General features: G+C 50.7%; 2 protein-coding genes across 2 annotated transcripts in view; one reads left to right on the top strand and one right to left on the bottom strand.

Moving 5' to 3' along the window:
- DPYSL4 (dihydropyrimidinase-like 4) overlaps nt 1–1,011 on the top strand; it is an 18,590-nt gene extending 17,579 nt beyond the window's left edge. The window contains 1 exon segment of the mRNA XM_010581941.1: nt 901–1,011. Within this exon segment, the coding sequence (XP_010580243.1) occupies nt 901–992 (92 nt within the window). The 3' untranslated portion in view covers nt 993–1,011.
- A 9,076-nt stretch (nt 1,012–10,087) lies between these two features.
- Nucleotides 10,088–19,200, bottom strand: part of STK32C (serine/threonine kinase 32C) — an 88,485-nt gene continuing 79,372 nt past the window's right edge. Inside the window, exons 4-12 of the mRNA XM_010581940.1 lie at nt 18,547–18,720; nt 17,969–18,006; nt 16,436–16,525; nt 15,830–15,933; nt 15,614–15,730; nt 13,073–13,198; nt 12,765–12,896; nt 11,061–11,128; nt 10,088–10,226 (exon numbers count right to left, since the gene is read on the bottom strand). Of these exons, the coding sequence (XP_010580242.1) occupies nt 10,088–10,226; nt 11,061–11,128; nt 12,765–12,896; nt 13,073–13,198; nt 15,614–15,730; nt 15,830–15,933; nt 16,436–16,525; nt 17,969–18,006; nt 18,547–18,720 (988 nt within the window). The remainder of the gene's footprint in view (nt 10,227–11,060; nt 11,129–12,764; nt 12,897–13,072; nt 13,199–15,613; nt 15,731–15,829; nt 15,934–16,435; nt 16,526–17,968; nt 18,007–18,546; nt 18,721–19,200) is intronic.

Below are 19,200 nucleotides of genomic sequence, written 5' to 3'. Positions count from 1 at the left end.
GGCGGGGGGGGGGCTGGTTTGCGTGGCTGTCACAAAGCCCCGGGCTGGTGTGAGTGGCAGGGCAAAGCTGAGGAATAGAAACTTAATTTTTGCTCAGGAAAAAGCAGTTCGTACTGTTGCAGCAGCCTAGGGACTAAATGCAGCACAGAAATCTCTAGAATGTTTTATGGTGTCTATGTAGGTGCACTGACAAATGTATATGGCAAAGCCTGGGGGGGGGTGAGTACAGGCTCCGTGGAGGGTGGAGGCTGCAGTGATGGGGAGCAGGAGGACGAGGCTGAAGGCGAGGGTGTCACCGCATCCCTGCCCGGGTCAGTGGGGACGCTGCCCTGGCTGTCGGGGGGGTCGGGACTTCAGCCCCGGCTGCATCCTCTGTGAGTCGGGGGTTAGAAGTGGTTGGGTTTGTAGAGGTTAGTCAAATAACTCCATTTTCAGGAACCAGAAAAAAAATTCCTTTGGTCTTTCTGTGTAAGCAGGCAGTGATTCAGCATCACTGAGCTCAGTGTCCTGCAGAAATCTGCCCGGCAGCTTTAGGGATGTTGGAAAGCCAATGCTCTGCCATAAAATGACTTGCATAATGTTGTTTTCTTAGCTGGTTGAGATCGGGTGGATCACGAATTGCTTAGTAAATGTACAAGGTCCCACATTTTATTATATAGAAACTGTTTATTTATGGGAAAGCCATTTATAATGTTTTCTGGAAAGAAGCAATAAAATATAAAGACGTTCAGGCAAATAAAGCCATTCCAAACTGTACTATGATAATATGGTGTCCAAAATGATATATAATGAAAGTACTAGCATTTCCCACAAAGGAAACCTTTCATGATCTGTGCATTTAAAGCAGCGGGCCTCCCACACCGTGCCGACAGCACACCCCATGCCTGTCCTCTTCCCTAGGGTCGCAAGCTGACGACCACATTGCCAGACGCACGGCTCAGAAAATCATCGCCCCGCCGGGTGGACGGTCCAACATCACCTCGCTGTCCTGACGGGGCAGCCCGGGGGCTGCGCTCTCCCCCAGTGCCGCCGGCGTGGTTGTCCCTGCCGCAGCCGCCGCCGGGGCGTGCTTGGGTCCTGCCAGGGCCGGGTCCAGCTGGGAAGGGGACGGTGGGTCGCCCTCAAGCTCAGGATGAAAAATGGAGCATTCGTCAGCTGCCCCATCCCCTTCTTCTTGTAGGTAGCAAGTAGAGTAAGCCCCCCTCCCCGCCCCGAGAGGTAGCGCTCCCATCTCAATTTCTCCCAGTCTGTATTTCTTCAGTAGCTACTCGGAAAGCCCTTACCTTGTGCATGCGGGCACCTAGACGTACACTTGGCAGCATGCTCAGCCGTGCTGCTGGCTGGCTTGTGGCCAGATGAAAAACGAAGGTACATTTTGGCTGGAATACGCTCCTTTCTAATAGCATTGACTGCCCTTTCTAGTCGAAGGACTTTTAACCGATAAACACTTCCGAATCTGTATGGTTTTAATACGGTGGGTTGCATCTTGTCTGTTTGCAGCATCCCCGAGCGGATCTCGACACCATGTTGCCGCGCAGCCCCGGCCGTGCTCCGGGACTCGCCGTTGCTGCGCCCGTGAGCCAGCGCGTCCGTGCGGGACGGCCGCGTGTCCGTCTGTCCCTGCAGCGGTCCCAGCCGCAGTGGGGCGGGCGGCTGCTGGCTGCTCCTGGGACCCAGCGCCGCGGCAGCCATGCCGGCGGGCTGTAGTCTTTCTGTCAGGCTCGTTTTTTAAAGATTATTTATACAGTTTTTCAAGAACCGAGTGTAAGTCTTATAATCAATAATAAGGCTCATTTGAAGGCCAGTTGCATATGACAGACTCTTTTATAAAGGTTATTATAGCCCATTTATTGTATTTAAAGGTATGTACAGTAAAGGTGAACCTCTACGCCACAATGCTATGCATGTACCTCTTACAGAATGGCTCGCCATTCATTTTCTGTTCCTTGCTTTGAATAAAGTTTGTTGGAAATCATAAAACGGTGGAAGCGGTTGAGCCATCTGAGTCAATTTTTGTGTTTTCTTCCTTTGTGTTTTTATGCATGAGGGTTTGTGAAATCGGTTCTGTAAAACCTACAATGACTTGCAGGTTACTGTTACTCCCCTTTGACAATGAAAAGAGGCTTTTTATTAGCTGTGTAGGAATAACACAGAATCTTCTGGTTAGACCTGGCACACTTAACAAGGGCTGCTTGGTCATATTTGGTGTCACACAGCCGGCCTGCCCGCCAAAAGCCTTCGGTTTGCAAATAAAGCTAAAATACCATGAGGGTGGTCTAATTTTCCCAGTAGGTCAACAACACTGCTGATGCCTGTGAGATGCAGATGCAGTAAGAGATGCTGTAACGTGTCGGTGAGATGCAGATTTTCCTCGGGCAAGGTCATGCTTTGGTTTCTAGCTCTGTCTGAAAGCTGGGAACAAAAGGGTTGTGGAAACATGAGCAAGCATCTGCTCCATAGGTGGAAGCTGAAATACTGTTCAGCAGCTCTGGATACACCAACCCACGAGTTAAATATGAATGAATGTATTATCTGAATTTACAAATTTAAACCAGGAAGGGTTTGGGGGTTTTTTTGGTGTTTTTTTTTTTTTTTATTATCTGATCTGACCTACATCTCGTAGCTTAATGCAATGAGCTGCAGTAATTTCTGCATCAAACATATGGGAATGCATTTGTTGATATATCTTAATTGAAACGAATTATTTAATTTCATTTGTTGGTTTTCTGAGTTTTCCGGCAATTGCGCCAAGGCTATTGAACATCTATTTATTTTCTTTCTGAATAGAGTTTTAAAGTGATGGCAGTGGAAACTATGTAAGGAATGGGAAAGCAAAAAGTTACAGTCTGCTGGCAGCAACATCTCCCACCTGCCCAGACATCCACAGGGTGACAGGGGTACCCCCAGCTCGGTAGCACTTAGCAAGGGAAGTTCTGTGATCTCTGTCCTGGAAATACCCTTTTCCAACAGTCAGGCTCATTAGTGAGAGGTACTTCCAGGGCGGTGGGGACCCCGGCAGGCGCCAGAGACACTGTCCCCTCTCCCAGCATCGCCCTGCAGAAGCCGTTTTGGTCCCTCCATCTGCCTCGCCAGCTGAGGGCTCAAATCCCACTGCCCCTTTCCCTTTGCAGGGAGGCTTTGCATTTATTTCCTCGGTCTGGGAGCCGTCAGGCACTGGTACGTGGTAACCCCAACTTCCTAACGCACAGAGCGGGGCTGAGAGCATTTCTGCAGCTTTCCTGGTGCCAGGAGATGCTGAGCAGAGTCCCAGCAGAGCCAGCTGCCTGCTAATGCAGCCAGAGCCTCCGGGAAACGAACCCACCCAGGGCACAAACACCGTCTCTGTTTGGCCCTAATTTCTTTGGACAGCTTTCCTGCAGGCTCTGGGTCAGGCACACGCAGGCGAAGGGGACCGACCGGCGAGACGCTTCGTGCCCTTGACCGAGGGCCCGTGCCCGGCGTGGCGGGCGCCGGCTGGCTCTGCAGCAGCAAGGCACCGCAGCCGCGCTGGAGGGCCCTGAGACCCCAGCCCACGTTTGGAGTGGGGATGAGCCTCTCGTTTCTTAGCAGAACGGCAGTACTATCTACAAAACAGTAAAATTCAAAAAGACAACAATTGCCCAGCCCAAACCAAAACAGAATATGCAATGCAGCATATTGGTCTTAAATGCAGACACATTTACAAGCAGCAGAAAATCGCGCGGTGCTAAAATTGAGCGTGACGGCACCCTGCAGCCAAGCAGCCCGGCTGAGAGCTGCCCGAGGGCTGCAGGGACGCAGCTGCCCCGGCATCGCCGTTGTCTCACCAGCCACAGTGGAGGAAAGTGGGGGCAGAGGGATGCCGCAGGGCTCACGCTTGCTGCGTGAAAACCCTCCTGACGTTTCCCTAAGGGTGCAAATCAGCTGGCAGCCAGACACAAAATTATCACTGCGGTTCCATGCTCCTTTCTGCTTTTTTGCCCAGCTTGTGGCAAACCTTGCCTTGACCTGCTCTGCTGGGTAACCGGGCTCTCCCCAGCCCGGCCTGCGCAGGCATCGGCAGCTGGCACCCGCCTTTCCTTCAGGTCCAACCGTCCAAACCAGCGGCACGATAAATCTCAGCAGGTAAGAAAGGCAAAGTCGGGTGATGAGCACGGGGAGGGCTGGTCCCTGCTTGTCCCACCCCAAGGGTGAGCCCCGGCAAATGCTTTTGTGGCTGCCATGGCGGTTTAAGTCTATCAATCAGCTTTTTCGCCCCCTGTGATTTAAGACCTGTGTGTGGGGAACTGTCCTCACCCTGTTACCTTTGCCTTCTCCCCCCCTCGTACAAGGGGTGCGTGACCCAGCTTGGTGGGTGCTCCGGGTGCCCTTGGCCCTTCAGGGACACACGGGGACACTGTGAGGGGTCACGCCAGAGGCATCAAATCGGTGGCTGGGCACAGGGCTGCCAACTGCGGTGAAGGGCTCTGCAGAGAGCCAAGTTAGGGCTCATATTGATTTGTCTCGTTCCTTTACCACTTCTTTTGAAGTCAGGAAGAGCCTTTGCAGATGCTTTCTACATTGAGATAAAGGAAGCCAGCACATTGCGCCAACAACCATAATTAATAATTCCAAGTACTGATGAGGGATGAAAGAGAAAAAAAAAAAAACAAGAGACCTCCTGAAGTTCCTGGGGCTGTTTTTGTTGAGTTTAACCTACAAAATCCAGGGCTGTGCAGTGAAGTGCTAAAACACAGCAAGCCATAGGTGTGGGTGCTGGGCACTGGGACCCTGCCCCAGCCCCTGCACACCCCTCCCTGCTCTCCCAGTTCATTGCCAGGCACCAGCCCAGCACAAGCGCACAGAGAGACTCGGAGCCGTGCAGCGCAGGTCCCCCCGGGCAGGGGCCGGTGTGGGCAGAGGTGACCCAGGCCGGTGGCCGTGCCCAGGGCACTCCTCATCCTCACCGCGACCCCAAACCCACCATCGAAAGGGCCCTCGGCCCCGCTGCTGTAAAGATAAACGCTCCCTAGGGAATTATAAACACCTTCTAACTGACACCAGCAAGTGGGACACTGTAAAACATCTGGATTCAGCTGTTCCCCTTTTAACGCCTGTTTTGCAGCTTTTAAGGAGTCTGACGGCTGCATTCCCACGTCCCACCCCTGGCTCTGCGCTAGCAGGGAGCGTCCCACCAGCTCTGGGGTCTGGTGGGGCTTCAGAAAGCTTTCAGTGTTTTGATTTTTTTCATGGTTCGTGCCTTCACACAGCCTCATAACCATCAGCTGCAAACGCCCGGCTTTGCCAGGCACTGCACCACGCCACGCAATTTGCAGCAAATTAAAAAATACTTGGCGTACTGACCTGCTCGCTATGCGGCCGTAAAGGACTGCTGCTGCTGGCCGGGGACCTGCCGTCAGTAGCGGGCAGCTCAGACACAGCGGGCGGGTGGTATGTTCTGGCTGTTACACCCACTGGTGTAATCTGGACGCTAAACAAGCCCAGTCTGCAATGTGTAATCAAGAAATGTAATTATAACACCCACTTTTTATAAGATTCAAAGTTTTTTTCTACAGATCAATAACCTGGAAATGACAACAAATACTTGGCAATGTTAAAAATACACATTTATTACTCCACATATGCAATGGCTTCTCGCAGTATCTGCAAAAACACAAACTTGTCATAACTTAAATATTCTGTGACATGGTAAAATCTTCATGCAATAAAATTACAGAAATGTATTAACATAAAATACAAAGATATACTTTACATATATTTCCACTGAAATAACCTAAAAAAATACCCTACCAAGGCATCAGGATTTCAGCACTGTCCAATGTCAAGTTCGTATTATTTGCCTTTTTGCTGCTATTACTCTTATTCTCTTTTTGGCAAGGTATAGAGTAATAAAGAATTGGCAACAGAAGAAACATCAGGACCTGATCTGGCATTTGTATTCTACGCAAAATTCCCAGTGAAGTCTGTGGAATTCAATGGAAACACTTAAAAAATATGCAACTTTGCAAAACTTCATAATACAACAGAGATAAGAAAACAATCTCATGGCAAGGAATTTAAAGAGAATAATTTATAGGCGATGTAGACTTTTCACAGCAAATAATGGCACACCTTGTATAAATCTGTCATACAAAAAATACATGTATTTAAATACTTATATACAGAGAATTATTGTATTCTGGTTGTAGTGGAGATGTAACCCAGAGCTGCTACCAACTTCTTTCAAGCTCTGCATGATGGGGTTTGGTACCAGGAGTTCACGACTTCACTGCAAGTTTTGCTCACATCTGGAGCTGCCTCAGGCTCTAATGCAACAGAGGGAATAAGAGGAGAGGAGCGGTTCAGAGAATTTCAAAGCCACGCGTTTTTCACAGGAACCAGCCCTTTCGCAGAGAACAACCCTTCGCACCGGCCCCGGCATCCTCGGCGCGCGCATCGTGCCGAGCATCGCTAGCTCGGCTCTGGCTGCGGGAGGCAGGCGGCGGGGCTGGCGGCTGCCAGTTCACCTGCCGGCCCCGGCGAGCCGCCCCGCAACAGTGCGGGACTCGGCGAACACCGACGGCACCGGCACCGCAGGGCGGCGTTGGGGGGTAACCCCGCCGCACCCCCGGACACAGCTCCCCATCCCCATCCCGGTCTGTGCCGGCCAGCCGGTGACAGCACATCACCGACGGAGCGGCGCGGGGAGGAACGAGGCTCCCGTCTCCCGCGGGAGTTCAGTGCGGACGGGGTTAGCTTTACAGAGGACATCCCTGGAAGGAGCCGCGGGGACGTGCGGTGCCGACGGGGCCGGCTCAATCAGCACAGCTTGTGACGGGGACACGGCGATGGGGACACGACATGAGAGGGGCCCAGAGAGCAGCGGCACAGCGGGGACAGAAGAGCCCGGTGTATTGAAACCCATCACAGAGATTTTGACAACGAAGCAAACACCTATCTGTTTCCTATCATTTTTCCATTTTCCAGATACCCTTTCCTTGTAATTTCTTCTCCAGGGACCAGGCACAAACAGGCGTCAATAAAACCTGGTCCCCAATGGGCAGCAGTGAAGTTATGCCCATGCATCATTTAAGATCAAAACCGAGTACTTCAGTTATATTGTACTCACGGCATCTCTGCTACTCAGCACAATGATCCTAGAGGTCTGTGTCCTGTCACTTTTCTCGGTGATTGAGGTTTAAGAACTAGATTGAGGCAGAAAGCAGAGTTTCCCCTGGCATGCGTTGCTGGACTTCAGTAGTGCTTCCCAGACAGCCAGAATCTGCCCCCAGTTATTTCACCTGGGAAGGAGCAATTACCTGGTGTCTCCCAAGAAACTTTCCCTGTTTCTGCCAAGGATATTTTGCACAATTTACCCAGTAAGAGTGGTGCTGAAAAGGGAACATAAATGATCAACACGGAGAGCGTTTGGGGTGAGAAACATCCATTTCAGAAGTGAGCCAGCTCCTCCCTACACATACCAACCTCGACCTGAAGGGCCATTTGTCACTTGTCCTAAAGAAAGCGATGAAAACATCTGACTAGACATGTCCTACCAAACTGCCAACTCCTCTCCTGGCCCAAGAGCTTCTGGTTGCATAGGATCTATCTGCATCTCTCACATATGGAATGGTTTGGTCAAAAAATAAGTTACGCTCCTTGTCATCCTGATAGTCCAAACTTTTGTCATTATTTACAGAAAGATGATAAATAGTGCAATGGAGTTTACTGAAAAAACCTACCCATACTGGTGGAGTAAATCATCTGTAATTTATAACTCCTGAATAAACACCTGGTTTTGACCCTCGTTCTGCTTCTCTTGCCCCACCTGAGTCCTGGCAGGCCAAGCGGTGGGTTTCCAGCCCCTGGCAGCAGCAGGGTTACCAGACTGCTCTGAGCCGAAGCAAATCAGAGCCGGTCCTGGTGTGGTTTTGTGACTTTCATCTCAAGCGTTACTACTACGTTGCAAAGTACCCTGGCCATCGCTAGCGGCCGTTGCCGACAGGCACCGTTCCCATGCGGCGCGAGCCGAGCCCGCCAAGGCACGCGGCGGGCGGCGGAGCCAGCAGCCAAGGCGCACCGCGCTGCGCCGGGACGAGGACGGGGACATGGGGTGCGCGCAGAGAGCACGGGGGCGAGGAGCTGGCTGCCCGCGCAGAGAGCGGGGTCTGCTCACCGGCAGCAAACGCGGCCAGAGCGGGCGGCCCATCCGCACACACGCACGCGGGAGAAGGTGATTAGGGTAATTGGGTCACCCTGGGTCCCAGTGATCAGACTGGAGGTTACTGGGGGCAGAGAGGGCAGGTCCCTCCAGCGCAGCCTGGGCTCAGAGCCAGGGTAGGACCCTCCTGCAGCTGGGGAAACGGAGCAGGGGAAAGCGTTTATTTCAGACCTGGCTCACAGAACGCCGGCAGCTCTCCTGCAGCCCGGCAGTAAGGCAGCTCCTAACCGGGCGCGGGCCGTGACGGTGCAAGGACCCGCGGCCGACGCTGGGGGCCTCGTGGTGCGACCCTGGTCCCTCAGCGGGCACGGCACGGGGGCCGGGTGCTCAGCACCCCGGCGAGAGCTGCCGTGTCTGACAGCGTTCACCTGGCTCTGTCCTGAAAATAACTGTGCAACTGGTATCAGAGCTTCGGCTTCCCTCCCCTGTGCAAGTTGTGCCTGCGCACCTGAATGCTTCTTTTGAAGACTTCTGTGGAAATTCGGTTCTGCGCAATTTTGGCCACGTACTGATTTCCACATAAAACTGTGGAAAATAAATGCATCGTGTCTTTCTTCATATAAAATTGTTTTGTACCAGTTAGGCCTTTCTATTTTATTCGCAGAAATGAAAAACACAAAAAATTTGTCCTGAAAGAATCTGCATCTGTTAAAAACATTTTCTATCCATTTTTGCGTTACAACTATACAGTAAGGATGCAAACACTGCAACCTCCTTATGTCTGGCAGCAAACAGATGTTGATAGTTTGAAAGTGAATGCAGTCCTAACGAAATCCCTGTGTACCACAACAGCCGTACGTTGCAGCAGAACCCATGGCTCATTTTTAGCAATAGTAACCAAAAGCCACTCTACAGCAGATTAAGCAACTCATATAGTGAAGGCTTCTGAAACAAGAAAGGCAATATCCACAGCTGGAACAAGTTAAGGAGATCTCCCATCTTATTAAGAAGTTAAAACAGGTATTGGTAAATTATATACAGTACTTTTACTTTACACCGAAAATAAAGTAAATCAAAGGGTGGAATAAGATATTCCCCTCTTTCATAACCGAGCAGCATTGCAAGGTCACCCACTTTGCCTCCAATAAATTCTGAACCTGTGATAAACTGCATCCTCCAAACCCGGACAAACAGAACCAAACCCTCCAGTCCATTTGCACAGCTCCTCGCCACTCATAGCAGCAGCTATGTGAAGAAAGCAAATATTTCAAATACATTCTGCATCTCAAGTACATGTTTAATCATTACCCAGCCCCAGAAGAATTCGTGGAGTGCAGAAAAAACATTTATTTGCCCCAAGTTGGGAAAGATACTCTGACAGGTGACGAGAGGACAAGGACATACCTGGAATGCCCTTATGCGGCAGGACCCGAACAGCTCGAGGCTCCCAGGAGGCTGGTGCCGCCCGTCACAGCCCAGGGAGGCCCCAGGGCTGCTCCAATTTGCACGGGGGATTCCTTGTCCCTACAGCAGCCTTTACTAACAGGGAATGCCAAAGTAAAATTTAAACCACCTGTTCAGCCCTCCTCCCTCGCCACACCTGCTTGATGTCTCTCCTTGTTGTACCCAAGGACGTAACTTCTTTTCTTGTCATCTTACTGTATTAAAAACATGTGCAGATCAGCAATCTGACATTAAAAAAGAACAAGTAAAGAAGTTGATCTACCTCCTCTGACAAGTTGCATAGCAAGTATCTTTACCCATGACAGGCAACCAGTGTGCCGAACTGGCGATCCGTTAAATCCAGGAATGCAGTTCTGTAAGAACTATCTCTTTTGCTACAGCTTTGCAAGACTAGTTGTTGGTGCTCTCCAGTGGTATCGGAGGACAGCCTGTGGTGCTCAGCGCAACCTGAGAACGGGTTATCGGCGCGGCGCGGGCTGGCGACCCTCGCCCAGCGGCTGCAGCCTAGCTGCTGCCCGCGGAGGAGCAGACAGAGCTGCACATGTTCAAATTGGAGGTCTCAGACTCGGCCTCCGTCTCGGCTTCGTCGGTGGTCTCGGGGGGGGACATGGACTCACTTGTCTGCTCTTGGCTCTTCTTTAGCCTGTGTGGAGCAGAGGAACCAGGCATTACGTAGGCATCCCCAGACCAAATGCCCCATAGAAGGAGTGGCGTGAAGGCAGTCTACAGCAGCGAGCGTGCCCCAGGCTGCCCACGAACCACTCCTTGAGAGGTGCCTACAGCAGACCCATGGTGAACAAGAGGAGTCTTTCCAGAGCGCACACACAGCACATAAAAAGGTCATGACAGGGACCAACGTATCAGCAAAACACACTGAAATGCTCTGAAATACTCCGCAATGACTTGCAAGGCTTCAGCTTTCAGGAGCGCTGCCCACCCAGACCTCGGCCAGAAGTGCTCTGTGCCGTGGCCAGGGCAGCAGGCTCCCTGCCACGCACCACGGAGGCCATCTCCTCCTTTACTTACAAACCAAACATTCCCATGGCAGTGTGCTCAAACACGGGGGAAAGCAGCTGCTTTAACTCCAGTGCTTTCACTACCCGCTCATGCCCTGCAGAGGTTTTAGCACGTTCCTCGCCTTCATTTTCCAAACCATCATCCTCTAAAAGCAGGATGGGCGAGAAGATCCAATGGGGAAATTGAAGCAGTGTCACATACATATGTTAAATCCCAGAAGTCTCTCTGCAGCATATTTTATTTAATGGCAGTGATTAATAATCCCTGATCTTGTCTCCCTTTTTGGTCAGAATTGCTTTTCATACAGAGGCAGCACCTGAGCTCCTCGGGTGACATCAGTCACCCAGGGCTAAGCCTGCAGTGAGATGCTCCCGGCCGTGAGGCACTGGCACTCTGATTCCCAAGGGAAGTCAGGAAAAAGGGTACTTTTTCTTAAAAAAAAAATACCCTGTACACTCACTTCTCTCTGTTAAAGATGACAAAGTCTTGCTGGATAGCTTCAAGGCATTCTTGGAGATAGTCATTTTCCTGTTGAAGAAAAACAATACATGCATAAGCAGTCCCATTTGCATCTCATTGCTGCCTACAGCATCACAGTGCTTCCAGCTGTATGAGCCTCCCAGCCACCAGAAACTTCAGCTGAAACAGATGATGGAAAACAGCACAGCTGATTGCCTTCATGGCTTTCACCAGTGGCTTGTTTCATCTGCGGCGAGCAGTTTTCCATAAAACACAGATAGCACACTGTTTTCCAGATACACACAACATGTTTATCTGTGTATTCTGCTTTTGGGAGTGCTATCTGCCCATAAGAAGGAAAGCCAGTGCGGGGGAGAGACCAGCACAAAGCCTGCGTGTGTGAGTCCTCGCAAGAACAAGGCACAAAGCTGCTGCCTTGTCCCACAGACGGCTGCGCGCCGTCCCCAGGGGCTGTGCAGGTACGCTGGCTGCACGCACACCGGGGAAGTTGGCAGCACCCGCGGGGCAGGGGGGAAACACGGGTGTGTGGACAGCCCACACTTCCCGATTTCTGCCTTTATTTTACCTCCTGCACTACTGCTGTCCGGGTGCAGGGACCTCCTCTGAAGCTAGACGCTGCTGCTGCACTCCAGCCGCGGCGAGGGACGGGCTCCTGCCCGGCGCCTGCCTGGGCAGCAGGCAATCAGCCGTGTGTCCTGGCAGACAAAGTGCCCTTAACTATCCTGGCAGCAAAACCTCGGAGAGGTATTTGCAAATTCACTTATTCTGTTTTTTTCCTCCCTCACTTCCCCATTTATTCTTCGTCCTTTTACAGTAAGTCTCATTGATCGCGGCATTAACTCCCACTGAAGAGGGAAGGGATCCATTGCAGTTAATTGGTGCAGACAATGAGACAGGAAAAATCTTGCCTGGCATTCCCTTGCTGCTCTCAGACAGGGAATGGTCCTGACCTCGCTGGCGGGGACAACGTTTGTTCCCGTGGTCTGGGATTTGCACAGCTCAGAGGCACTGCGCAGGGGAAGCAGGGATGGTGGGTAACGTGCGTTTGTTCTCACAGGCCTCACTGGCACACCACCCTACCTGCAAACACCCCTGACAAAACTCTGTTTTCTGCAGGACCAAGTACCTGATCTGCTTTACTCCTGGGACTCGTCTGCTCTGTAAAACCGAGATTCTTCTATTTATTTCCCCTGTGATATAAAAGCACTGTGACTCCCACAGTGAAAAGAAGAAACAAATGCATCTCATCTCTAGCTTAATTTCCCAGCTAATGGATCCCCCTCTGCAGAAAGTGCTCGGGGACACGCTTCTCCCATGCTCACGTGCCAGCCTCCCCAGCCAGTGCAGCCAGACCTCACCCCGGTGCAGGAACACAGCAGAGCTGTGGGGCTTACCCAGCCACACAGCTCATGTGGCAAGAGAAAACACGGGACAGTTACCCAAACCCAGTTGTGCCGGGACCTCTGTTCTCATTTAATTTTCCAGAGTACATATTACTGTGAAAGAGTTTTATCAAACTTGCGTAAGAGGAACATTTGGTCATCAGGAAGACTCTGTTGGGCAAATGTTTTTATGAAAATAAATCTGCAGTTACTGCGTTGTTGCAGTAACTACTGCTATACACCCCCAAATTCAGCAGCTCAGCCTTTTTTCCCGGCTGGCTGTTACCCCAGAACACACTTACAGACTGTGAGCTGTCTTTGCTGTTATCCCTCGACTTGTTCTTCGCAAGCCTCTTCTTCTTCTTGTGCAAGGGCCTCGACTCCAGAATCATCTCCTCCAGCTCAAAGGTGGGGTCGCAGTGCAGGCGGCCCTTCTGCCGGGACACATGACACAGCACCGTGCACATTAGGCACAGCACAGACTCTCTCTTGCAGCAAATACACTCAGAAATTACTTCTCTGTCAGAAAGCCTCTGCCAAATGCAGCGGTTCCTGTAACGACGAGAAGCGGCCCCTGCTTGGGGCCAGGGCACAGATCGCTCCTACTCACATTGGGGACAAAGCCTGGCTCCACTCGCTTCTCGCAGACGTCGCTCCAGACCACACCGGACAAGTATGCTGAGGCCTGAACATCGGCCAGGCAGGAAAAGCGATGCTCGGGGTTCACCGTCAGCAGCTGGGGAGAGAAAAGCATTCCTGTCAGAGGAGAAAGAAAAGGAGCCCAGCAGCACCCTGTCTTTGGCACGACTCAGATGGGTCAGCCATGCAGCAACCTTTCCGTCATGGAAATACATAACTTAGTGTAGGAAAAAAAATACTAGAAAAACTTTCTGGAGGTTGTGAAACCAGATGGCCAAAAATCTGGTACTGTGAGCTCTTGGACCAGTGCGGGTTTGCTCCTCCCATGCCCACCTACAAGGCACGACCCTTCACCGCAGCACCCGGGCGCTGCTGCCCCAGCACACTCCTCCCCATGCCAGCAACAGACCCTGCTCCCTTGTAAAGATGCTGATTCCCCCATGGGCTCACCGTTTTGGTTTCAACCTCCGCAAGTCCTGTTGTCACACCATTTCTGTGACACCAGGGGACACTACTACATTTATCACACGCACGGATTACTAAGCACAGAGAAAAAAAATCAAAATGATCACTTGATCCGCTGAGACACCAGTCTGAGGACAGACCTGATTTTTCCAAGAATTCAGCACCACAGACCACGCTGTACGCTCAGCTGACTTGAGTTACAGCTCCCAGGACCGCTGGAGGTACGCCTAAAGTCTAGTGTGGAGGTACGTCTAATGTGGAGGTACTTCTAACACAGGGTCTGGGTAGGGCTTCCAGAAAATTCTGTGCCTAGTCTCCCCTTGTGAACATCTTCACTGAAGCTCAGTTGATGCCACCCTTGCAGTGCACGCTCAGAGCCCCATGCGTGTCCCTCCTCTCCAAAGCGTGGGATGCTCATGGCGGGTGAGTTGCGCCCACCCTCGCCCCTCTCCAGGAGCCGACCCCCCTGCCTGCCTGTGCCGCTGCCACTGGTGCTGGAGCCACAGCCCACCTCTGGACCAGCTCTTGCCATTTTTCCAGAGCACTTAGAATTTGAGTCCTGACCTCCAGCTGCCCGGCTCGGTTTTGGGCATCTGCAAGCTGAGCACATAAGGTCTCCCAGCTGACGGACACTTATGGTAGGACCTCTACAAAATGCCCATCTAGGACCGTTTCCTTTAGAAAAATGCGGCATAATTCTAGGCACGCTAGTTATAGGTGGTTACAACCTTTTTGCAGAAAATAGAGCCAGTGCCAAGTGTTTTTCCAACGCCAAAGTTAACTATGCAAGAAGCAGGCAACGGTGACCGTACTTGCAGCCTGCCAAGCGCCCAAGCACAGCAATGCTTCTGAAGGGCACGGGGTAAAAGACTGCCTCGACCAGCAGCTGCCGCCTGGGGAACTTTCCAGGCACTTTTTCACACCATAAAATTATCTTCATCATTAAAATGAAAAGGGGGGAATTCCCAATTCCCAAGTAAGGCCGTTCGGACGGCACCGGCCCAGTGGGAAGGAGACACAGCGTGTCGATGCCGGCACAGCCACAGTGCCGGAGCGGGAGCGGGGAACAGGGAACAGGAGCTGGCTCCGGCGGACAGGTGGGCAACGCAGCGCCCGGCATCGCCCCTGGGCGCCAGCCGAGTCCCCCGGCTGCCCCAGCGGGCAGGGCGCAGGGCTGGGGCACCCCAAGCACTGAAACCCCAGAGCTCTGGGGGGACACGGAGGGGCTTCCAGGCCGAGGTGGCTGCTGGCATTGTCCTGGTGAAATGTTTAAATCCTGCCCGGTCTCTAGAAGCCCGACTGCCGCCAGCCCAGCAGATGGCAATGTGAACCTGCTGAATGCTCCACTGCAGCCATAACGAACAATGCTGCTTCTCATTAAAACAAAATCTAATTATGTAAATTGTCCACCCAACATTAACTTAGATCAGAGTCACTTATTTTCTGTCAGCACCATCTATATCTTTTTTATAGCATACTCACCAGCTACTTTTCTGAGCTCTCAAGCAAGCAGAAGCTAAAACACAGCCTCCACACCAAATCAACAATTTTCTCGTGTAGCAGTACAAGGAAAGCAGCAGGTTGTCCAATAGATATGGACCCCTCCCCCCCGAAAATTCTCACAACCAAACACACCGAATCCGACCCTTTGGACTGGCAGAACTGTCGAGAGGGAGCAGCTAACGCAGCAGGGGCAACACATGGTCCTCCATCTCACAGGGCCGTCTCAGCCACAGTTGCTGTCTTTTTAGGTAATTATGACGACTGAGAGGGATGCTGGAAGGGCACAGCTCTAGCCCAGGTAGGAATGTGATTGTCTCACCAAACCCAGCCTTTATGCTTCCCTTGATATCAAACATAATGCATCTTATTACAGGGATAATAAACAAACAAAACAAGATTAATCTGTGCTTAAGCCTGAACAAAGTCATAAAAACTAGTCCTATTTCAATTTTACATTATTTATTAACATGCTGAAATTTTCCAGCTAGTCCCACACGCACTGTGGCTAACGTATAATGTAAATCACGCCAGCAGGACTATTTACCTTTCTTAACAGAGCAACGATTTCTTTTGACCACGCAGACGAGTACTGAACGCTCACAGTACTGAAGAGCTGAACTAAAGACTCCACGGGGTTGTTGGAGTGGATGTCATACGGTCTCTGGGGGAAAAAAGCAGAAAGATGAGAAGAAATTCCCTCTCCTCTCTGCAGTCAATCAGAAAGCGTGTTCTTAGGCCTTGGACCATCCAGGAGCCCTACCCAGCCCCGCAGCAGTTCGTAAGCCATGATTCCCAGCGACCACCAATCAACCTCGAAGGAGTAGCCCGTCCCGCCGTTCAGGAAGGAATGGAAAATCTCCGGGGCTGAACAGAAAGGGCAAAATGCAACAGGTTATTCGTTGACATCAGTTTGTTTCTATTCCAGTATTTCACAAAGTCAGTATGTAAACCTTATGGTTATTTTTATGCACTACTGCCCGAGGGGAGGCTTTGCAAGCCAGGGTGAGCCGCAGCAGCAGCAGCAGCATGCCTGCCCTTGCTGGGCAGTGGCATTATCGGGCGCACACGGGGAGACCCCTCCCAACCCAGCAAGCCAGGGATGGTAGAAACCCGGCGCCCACCGGCACGCACCAAGTCCCAGAGCAAGGAAGGCAGGGCGGGATGGGGAGGGCGTGCTGACAGCAATTAATTTACTCCGGCAGTTTCACTTTTCAAAGGAGCAGGCTCTGCTGAATGACTTGGGCACATGCATTAATGTGCTTAATTAATTCAATGCCTTTGTCACAGACAGGCATTGTCAGGCGGCATGTGGTGAGTGCTCTTGAAAGGTAAAATACAGATGTAAGGAACAGCTATTATTTCTTACCCATGTATGGCTTTGTTCCAGCTAATGCAGTTGCTCTTTCACCGTCCCTAATTATTGTTGCAATATTAAAATCTGTTAAATGTGCATGACCTTAAATAAAGACACATTTTAAGAAGGAATTAATTGCAATGCAGAACAGTGGCAATATAGAGTCAGAATACATTTGTTTCATAAGCTTCTGCCCTCGGACAGTGTAGCATGGGCACAGGCAGGTCAGGGTCAGAGCCCTCCGAATGGCCATAACAGATGCTGAAGCTTTCCCAGGCTGTCAGGCTGGCTAGGTGATTAAATGGTAGCTAGCTTTGGGTCTTGATTTTAAATCACACTTGGAGCAAACTAGTAACCTACACCAGCTCCAGCACTTGGTCAAATTGCTCCAGCCAGAAGCTACAGTCAGTGAAGATGACAACAGGGAAACACTATACTAAGATATTGCCTTGGTCATATTGATTAAAACCCTAGAACTGTTTTTGATGAAAGCCATTGAACCATGACTACCCCAGAGTCCCAGAGCTAAAATAGTGCTGCCACTCTGTACAGACCACAGCAAATTTGGACACGCCAGTTGAATGAAATCATAACAATACTTCCCAAACCCTAAGGCTGTGAGAAGAAATCATTAAGATATTTCAAAAAGTGGAACACCTTCTCTCTGTTTCTACTTTCTCTGTCATCAGGTCTGAAAATTAAAATTCAGAATAGGTCATTATTTTTCAAGCCAGCCTGGTAAACAGAAAACCCAGCCATTTGCCCTTCTGGAGGCTACTTTCTGCTCTCTATCTACAAGACAGTTATGAAAGTGGTGTGTGAATCACAGACTGCCTTGTCCTGTGAAGTCTTCCCTTACGTCTCCTTTTTCCCATTTATGTTTGGGCTTTATACCCTGTGCTATTTTCTAATTAACTTCCATGCAAGTGCAAGCTTTGGTTTTGATGAGGCTTCATGGTAAAACTCGGATGGTTTGGAGCCTGCTGTCCTGAGAGATTATGTCTTTTTTTTATAAGACCTAGTGCTGGAACAGAGGTCATTATAGGATGTCCTCTGGTACTTCTCCTATGTAGGCCACTGAGACAGTATTACCAATAGATGCCCTCATAAAGGTTTCTGAACTCACTCCACCTGGCTCAGCCCAGATCCATACCCCCCGGGGAGACATCAAAACTAGCTTAAAAGTATGTGCGCAGATCACTCACTCTATAATTCAATAAAGTCAGTTCTTGCGCTTTGTGCCCTCCCACGATGCCAGGTACCGCAGTTCTGGCATGGGCAACCTGTGCACTGGGGCACTAGTGAGGAAGGAGGCAGAGTGTGGATGAAGCAAGGTGGGGGTAACGAGGAGAGGGGCTGCCCTTGGTGGATCTTCCCTGGCATTACAATGCACAGGTACGTTCAACCAAACACCAATCAGTCAGAAGGAGTGGTTCTTTTCCCGCACTTTTCCCAGATAGAAAGATGCATGCACGGTATTCAAGACTGTAAAGAATCTGTCCCTTGAATGAAGGAGGCAGACAAAGCAAGGCAGAGAGATCCTACCTTGCTCATCGAGGAGGATATTGTCTGGTTTTACGTCTCTGGAAAAAGAAGCAAGGTTACAGCAAGATGAAATCTCAGTCAGATCAAGAATGCAACTCAACAACAAAAAAACTGCAACTTTTTAATCTATCAAAAATTAGGAATGAATAAAACAAAAATACCCTAACATTAGACAAGTTCCTTCATGATGGACTAGAAATATACTTTTCCTGGGCAACTGGGCAAAAAAGTGGGAGCATTGGGCTTGTTCAGGCATAATTTCCAAGGAAAATTAATAACACAGTACAGGGCCTATTTCTGTGAAGCCTTTCATCGCTTTGAAACCCATCCTGGAAGGTGCCTTCAGCCCCCAGCAAAGCATCAGGCTTCCTCCAAGTGACGGGGGAGCAGGACCAGCAGGCGGACGGTGCCCAGGACCAGCACTGCCAGTGTGGTTTAGTGCCAGCTGTTCCCTGACTCAGGGGCACCAGTGGCATTAAGCAAAGACAGCATCACCCACCCCAAAACAGCCGTGGGCAGCGCAGTGCACAGGCAGCTCCTGCCAGCTACCAACTGCGAATAAGAGACTACATGGTTACCTGTGGATAATATGCTGACTTCGTAGGTAGTCGAGAGCCAGCGCCATCTCACAGATGTAGAGTTTGACCGTTTCTTCCGTAAACTGAACGTTTTGCTGCAGATGATAGCGCAGGTCGCCACCGAGAAGCAAGTCCACCACCATGAACATGTCCTCCTCGTCCTGGAAGGAATACCTGCGGGACCAGTGGCATGTGAGCGAGCGGGCTGAGTCTCACAGGAGTTATGAAACCTAGTCAGGCTTTTTCCCCCTCCTAATTACACAGCTCCTGTGAAAACTGCAAACAGTCCCACTACAAGCATATGCCAGCATCGGTGCTTACACCTTTCTAATTAAGCAAGTGCAACTCAAGACGCTGTCTTGTTTTTTAACCTATTGCTATGCTAAGCAACACTTCCTTTGAAGAGGGAAGTATCCCAATTAACTTCCCCGCGCTCGCCCTGCCACCGTCACCTCCCTCCCGAGCGCTGCCACGTAACCCCACCAGCAGGCAGAGCTGCAGGCAGAGGTGCAGGCAGAGCTCGGGGCTTTGCTAGCCAGTCACTTCAGAGAAACTTTGCATTTTCAATTGTGAACACTCTGATAAACCTACTTAAAATATCTCTCCCTGTCCTGAAAATGAATTGGAAAACACAACTGCTAATTTAACCATAAA

The sequence above is a fragment of the Haliaeetus leucocephalus genome, unplaced genomic scaffold (genome assembly GCF_000737465.1).
Source record: "Haliaeetus leucocephalus isolate CR32 unplaced genomic scaffold, Haliaeetus_leucocephalus-4.0 Scaffold830, whole genome shotgun sequence".
In the NCBI taxonomy this organism is placed as follows: domain Eukaryota; kingdom Metazoa; phylum Chordata; class Aves; order Accipitriformes; family Accipitridae; genus Haliaeetus; species Haliaeetus leucocephalus.
The sequence above is the reverse complement of the archived record's forward strand: the minus strand, read 5'-3'. Positions and strand labels throughout refer to the sequence as shown.